Source organism: Anarhichas minor, unplaced genomic scaffold, assembly GCF_050575085.1.
Source record: "Anarhichas minor isolate MPS153535 unplaced genomic scaffold, ASM5057508v1 ptg000011l, whole genome shotgun sequence".
NCBI lineage: Eukaryota > Metazoa > Chordata > Actinopteri > Perciformes > Anarhichadidae > Anarhichas > Anarhichas minor.
The window spans coordinates 12150582-12157053 of record NW_027466457.1 but is presented as its reverse complement, the minus strand read 5'-3'; the positions used below and the strand labels follow the sequence as shown (position 1 = coordinate 12157053).

General features: G+C 43.9%; 1 protein-coding gene across 2 annotated transcripts in view; it reads right to left on the bottom strand.

The window, feature by feature from the left end:
• Nucleotides 1-3251: 3251 nt before the first annotated feature.
• Nucleotides 3252-6472, bottom strand: part of mon2 (MON2 homolog, regulator of endosome-to-Golgi trafficking) — a 31643-nt gene continuing 28422 nt past the window's right edge. For both annotated transcript variants that reach the window (XM_076089449.1, XM_076089451.1), the window contains 5 exons: nucleotides 6393-6453; nucleotides 6191-6314; nucleotides 5716-5923; nucleotides 4605-4687; nucleotides 3252-4132 (listed from right to left, as the gene is read on the bottom strand). In XM_076089449.1, coding sequence (XP_075945564.1) covers nucleotides 3969-4132; nucleotides 4605-4687; nucleotides 5716-5923; nucleotides 6191-6314; nucleotides 6393-6453 — 640 coding nt within the window. In that variant the 3' untranslated portion in view covers nucleotides 3252-3968. The remainder of the gene's footprint in view (nucleotides 4133-4604; nucleotides 4688-5715; nucleotides 5924-6190; nucleotides 6315-6392; nucleotides 6454-6472) is intronic.

Here is a 6472-nt window from a genome sequence, read left to right as displayed (position 1 = left end):
GACTATTACTGCGAAATTGTTGGCAAATTATTTTCTGATGTTCAACTCATCATTTAATCAACTAAATATGTTTTAGGAACTAATTCCACTCCAGCATGTTGGATTACAGAGGCAGTGTGTGAGGAGGTATTAGAGGCTCGACTGGACGAGGTTGCGGCCGCTTCAGCGGTGCAGCTGTGATAACCATCTGAGCGGGCATTTTTCCACAGGGGGCTCGAATTAACCGCTTTAGGGCTTCGGCTGCCTGAAGTATGATTTATCTGCAGCCCGGCTCAAATGAGAGCTCTGACACAAGATGGATGAGGACGAGGGCTGCCTCTGAGCTGCTCACTGGCCCCGCAGACCGGCTCTCTTTACAGACGGGATATGACAAATGATGTTTTGGAGGCTGGATTACATGCATGTCTTAAACGAGACAGACTCTTATTTGAATACATGTGATGCAGACCTGTAGGACAGCTACTCAACAGGGTTGACGATAACTACAAGTCTAATGTGTGTGTGTGTTTAGGTAGTGTGCTGCTTCTGCGAAAGACAAGCACTGCTTTCCAACCTACGTGTGAAGTAGAATTTATTGTTTGATATCAGCACAGATGCTGGTGGGCAGAGCTGTGGCCCGAGATGCATAACTCATGCCTAACACACTATCAAGTGTGAACTCATAAATAATGCATCGGGTGTCTTCTGTGGAGGTCAAACGCAGGATTCAATCTTCAGTCAATCAGTCATCGAGTGAGCAGTGAGCTCTCTTCTGGGCTGTGGGGGTCTGACTCTGAAGTCAAGACTGCAGCCCCCCCGAACGGTTTCATCAACCAGGGCTGCCTGGCTCCTGCAGCCACTCAAAGCTCATTACTCATTCCGGTCTCCACCCCCACCATCGCGAGACCCCTGGCTGCCCATACTGTGTGATACAGAGCAACCAGATGCTGTTGGGCCGCAGAGGGGAGGATTTCAAAAGGTTAACCCTCAACACACGACCCACATCGGCGCTGCAGTTGTAGACCTCTGCGAGGAGGCTGCTGCTGCTAAAACCCCTGTGGGGGGGGGGGGGGAGGTCATGCGGTGCGCCTGTCTGCGCACACCACAGAGTTCAAATACACACACCATCCAGATTTAGCATAATAAGATTATTACTAGGGCAGTGCCAACAGCCCTGCACAGATTTATGGCTGAGCTCTGCCCTGCATAGATGAGGCGTTCAGGTGCAGAGGGGGGGCAGCACGCGCTATCTGCTCCAGTGTCTGGTGGTATGCAGCATTATCAACAAAGGACGTCGGGGGGGAAGAGAGCCACGAAGCCAGCTTGTGTGCATCAGAGCATTTGTATTGTGGGATACCTCTGTGGGCAGCGGGAGCCACGTCACAGCGACAGTGCCGTTGACCTACATGCTTTCTACACAGCCCACTCCGCCCGAGGTGGTGGAAATGCAAATCCATACAAGATGTCGACTTCCTCGTGCATTCAAAAAAAAAATAAATGTGCCTACAGATTACATAAACCTGCATGTCGGATATCCTGCTAATACATGCAAGCTCTCTGCTCCATCCTGCACACACAAAAAGAAGGCATAATGGTACCAATTAAAATCAAACGCATGTCATGAGTCAAATATCACACCGTACAATAAAAACTGCATACAACAAGTGATTTTGTTTTCCTCCTCCTCAATGATTCTCTATTTTATTGGACGAAACACACGATACAGATCTCAAAAATTCAACAATGCAAGCGGAGCTATTTCCCGTTTAAAAGCAGTACATTACAGCGTTTAAATAGAACACGGGGGCGAGCTGCAACAGCAGCGGCGTGCATTACCTGTTCAGACCGTAAAACAGCGTTGGGAGCAGGGCTTTTTGTTTCTTCTCCTTCCTCGGCTGAAGTGGAGGAACCAGCACTAGCAAGGCAGTAGCTTGCGCAGTCATCTCCATAGCGGGCAGTGTCACAACCCAACCAACAGCACAAACTACTACCTCAGCCAGTGCGTGGTCAAAAATGTCAAACGAAGAACATGAGCGATAAAAAACAAAACAAAGAAAATGAACATATATATGTCGTAAAGTTGAAGAAATGCACCGTCTCGACTACACAGCGCCATTCCTACAGAGCCGGTCCGTCCTCGTCCGCGCCGCTCCTCGTTCTGTGCAGAAGTAAGAGGGGAAACCCCGCCCAAGCAGACCTGCTCCCTCCGCTCTCTCCCTCCTCCTGCTCCTCCTCCTTCTTCCTCTTCAAACCACAAAACGGCCCGTTCCCCCCGCATGACCCACTGGATGATGTGAGACTCGGTGCTCGGGGAGCTCCAGGGGACATTTGAGAGCGAGCCGAAGCAGTTATTTCGTGTTTAGACTACTGAGCACAATATGTTAAGGGTAAAACGTAAAGAAAAGGTGTTTTCTATTCGTGAGAGTTGTCGGCTATAACCCCACCTACTGTACAGATAAACCACTTGTTAAAGTACAAGGGACACAAACACTTCAACTCCATGTTCAAAATGTCCCTCAACTTTGGATAAAATCTGACCAGAAAATACAAATATGTTATACTTCTGTAATAGCACATCCTAATAATAATAATACACTTAATATGTCCTATAACTATTAATATTATATCAGTGTGTTCATTGAATAACTATAGTTGACAATATTTTTGTTTTAAGCATTTGAGACATTAATCAAAAGTGTGGGCCTCATTACAATATGGTAATTATATTGTAAAATATTAGAATGCAGCAAAATTCATTAGAATGAAAGTGAAATTCCAGGTGTCCTGTGCAGTTTTAAATTAATTTCACTGTGTAAACTGGCTTGTTTTTCCAAGGCCTTTACACACCGGAGGCGGTATTTAATTTGCATGTCACAATCTTTTTTATTATTAAAAATTATGTGGCAAAAAAAGCTTCACAAATATTTTTCGTAATTAGATTGATTTTTCTGAGCTTTCCCACAGCAAATAAAGTCATCACGCAATCACATTGTGTGGTCCACACGTAATTGGTTGATGACTTTATTTGCACATATATTAATAATAAAAAATAGACGGCATATTTTCTCATCTTACTCTGTGAATTAAGGATTCACTTCACCCAAACCAGAGCTGCTGATTGTTGGAACAGTGGAAAGTCTAACCAAGATGTGTTTGGCAAGTTTCTTTTTGTTTCTGTCCAGATTGAATGCTGTGTGTTTAATGAGTTAACAAGGCAATCAGTCTTAGTTGGTGCAATGCATCCTGGTACATGTAGGCACATGAAGTCAATAAAGCACACAGAGGGGAATTTATTTCTTCAGTGGACTACATTTACCATCAGCACTGATTGGACATCCACATAAAAAAAAAAAGTGGCCAATGTTCCCTTTGCCATGCATTGTAACTGAGCACACTCGGAGCACAGAGCTGATCATAGACCTGTCCCATTTATTGTATACAGACAAGTACATCCCTTCTCAGATGGCTGGCTAAAGATGACATGGAATGTTACAGCGAGATTCGTTTTCTTGCATAAAATCCTCACCGTTGAAAATGTTGCAAAAGTCTAAGTGTTCATTTTTTAAGATCATCAAAGGCCAGTTTTATTTTTTTTGCATTTTTTTTTTTTTTGTTAATTACATCATCAACACTGTTACCACACACTGTACATCGACTCGGCCTCATCAGGGGAGAAAAACACACTAAACCCAGAGGCAACACTGCAATGTTAACACGAGAGTGCAGTCAGTCAGTACGAGGATGGAGGGGGCAGATGCGTAATCAGCTCACATGAGAAGCATACGATGATGCGTATGAAGGTCGTGGTCTGAGCGGGCCCTCGGATCTCCGTTCACCGCGGGGGGGGCTTCATGTCACCGTAGAGGGGGGAGGGGGTGGGGGCTCACATGGAGTTCATGTCCGTGCACTTGTGAAGCACGTGGGGGTCGAAAAAAGACACATTCAAAATTTCTTCATTATAAAAAACAAACAAATTTGAGTGAGCCTGGTCAGGACTCTCCGTTCTGGACTCTGGAGACGGGTGGCTGCATAAAGTCTTTAAAGGGCCCCAGGGCCTCCTTCAGGGCCGAGCTCACCTCGGGCGAGGAGCACGTGATGCACTCCACCAGCGTGGGGTACAGGGCGATCACTTGAGCCCACGTGTTGCCATCCACTGCAGACGGTAAACAAAAGAGTCGCAGAGGGAGATGAAACACAGGAGGAGGAGGATTGGGGATTGGAGGGAGAAGGGAAGAGGAGAATGTGAATTGTGATAGAAGGCTATCAAAGAAATCATTGCCTTCATAAAATCCCCACGGGCGCATGAAAATGAGTTTTTGCTCCGACGACGTAATGCAAACATCTTGAAGGGCACTTCAAAAACCTAATTTTAGAACGTCTCACTTCAATCTATTGCGGCGAGAAAAAAAACGTTATTTCTTGTAATTGACCTTGCTGGAAACGTAAACAGCTCCTCCCAGATTGGAGATTAAACTCATTTGAAAAATGGTCCCAACTGTGCTCTGACACATTTATCTGAAATGAATAGATGATAGCTTTATGGTGGCATTGTTGTTTTTTCCCCCCAATCGTGTCCCCTCTTTTTTTCAAGATCTATTTAATCCGTGACACAGTTTGGTACTCACCATTCTCTGGCTGTGTCTTTTTAAGAGAGTCCATCAAAGTGCTGATAGCTTTCAAGACAAAGATTATCTCAGTCACTTGTTGCCTGGAACGAAAAAAATAACCGTATTTGGCTACAAAGACTTATACAATACAGAAAATCACTATCAATAGGTGTACTGAGATATATATATATATATATATATCTATATATATATATATAGATATATATATATATATATATATATCTATATATATATATATAGATATATATATATATATATATATATATATGGTATAACCACAGGAAATAATATTTGTATCTTACAAATCAATTTATTATATACAATTAGCATTATTTGTTTGTTATTTTGTAGTTTTTTTCCCCCCACATTCACAAATCCTTTTTCCTTGTCAAAAAACGGCAGCCATTACCCACAATGCAACTCTGCCTCGACAGTATCGGTCGGAGGTTCAGGTGTGCTAGCAGCAGCTAATGTAGCCTAAAGCCGCCGATAACAGTAGAGTGACATTACTTGTAGAAATGTGGAGTTCCTCTTCACATCTAACACAGATTTGTAAAATGTTACCAATTTGAGTGTGAAACCATTTCTCACTTTTTGTATCTTCATTTTACATGTTCTAAGAACGCAATCCATGATCTTATTATTCCTTAGTTTTCAATTTGTCATGGTTTATAAATGTAGTTTGTTTGAATTTAAGCAACCTTGCGTTTGCTTTCCATGTCTATTTTCTAATTATCCTATTTTTTCTGAACTCCCACCCCCGTCCCTTTGCCAGTTACTGTACTAATGGCGCAATATCCCCATGGGTGTCATTTAACTGCCATCGAGTCTTAAAGGGAGGAATGAAGTGTTACAGCCAACCCTAAAATGTGGTGCCAGTGTGTAAAACTGAATAAGTACCGTGGTTTTGTGTTGTTTACAAAAGAGGAGAGGAGAAATGATGGATGCACAGGTTGAGCTGGGGTGGTCTTTGATTTGCATTGCTAAATAGCTCAGTGGTAAAATGATGGCACAAAAACCAGAGTTTGGCAAGGAATTGCTGATGAGATCATAATGTCTAAAATCTCAGAAAAAACTTGGGGTGTATAGTGTATAGTGGGGCGTGTACCTGGGCAGGGGGCAGCGTCCGCTCAGCCTCTCGTCCTCTACGTAGCGCCGGAGAACGTCCTGGGATCTCTTGAGGAGCACAGAGAGCGCCATACGAGAGATGTAGCCCTCCTGCGGGGTGGACACCTTGTTGCTGAAGGAAAACTGCAGCAGCGTCTCAAAGCACACCTTAGAAAAGTCCTCCCTCATCCGCACATCGATCTCCGCCTCTGGGAAGAGGAAAGCCCTTTACATGTGAGACATTCTGCTCTCAAGAGTGATTTACAAATGAGTGGACAGATTTACTGTCTTGCTGAATGCATGAAGAGTTTGACATGAGGCATTGTTGGTGCTGAGACACGGGGAGGGCTTTAGGAACAATCCCTTAATGATTACAGAGTGATTCCAGCACTTGGCCACCTTGATGTCCCATCAGAAATACAAGTAAACAACACAGCTGACGCCACATTATTTCACCCGCCAAAAGTACATCTTACCTGTGAACGAGGCAGACTGCGAGTGAATGGATCCTCTGTTGAGCATAGTCATGATCTGGCCAACAAAGTCTTTGGGGATGAAATTGGCAAACGGTAAAATCTCTGTGCTGATCAGCTGGACCACCTAAAATAAAGAGGACACAATGCTGATATCGGCTCCCACACAAAAGCCACAGTGATGGGACTGGAAACAAGCATCTACCTCAACATCTACGGCTTCATTCTTCTGGAATTCCTGGATGGACACGTTATCTGGAGGTGTGCTATAAGAGGAAAAAACAC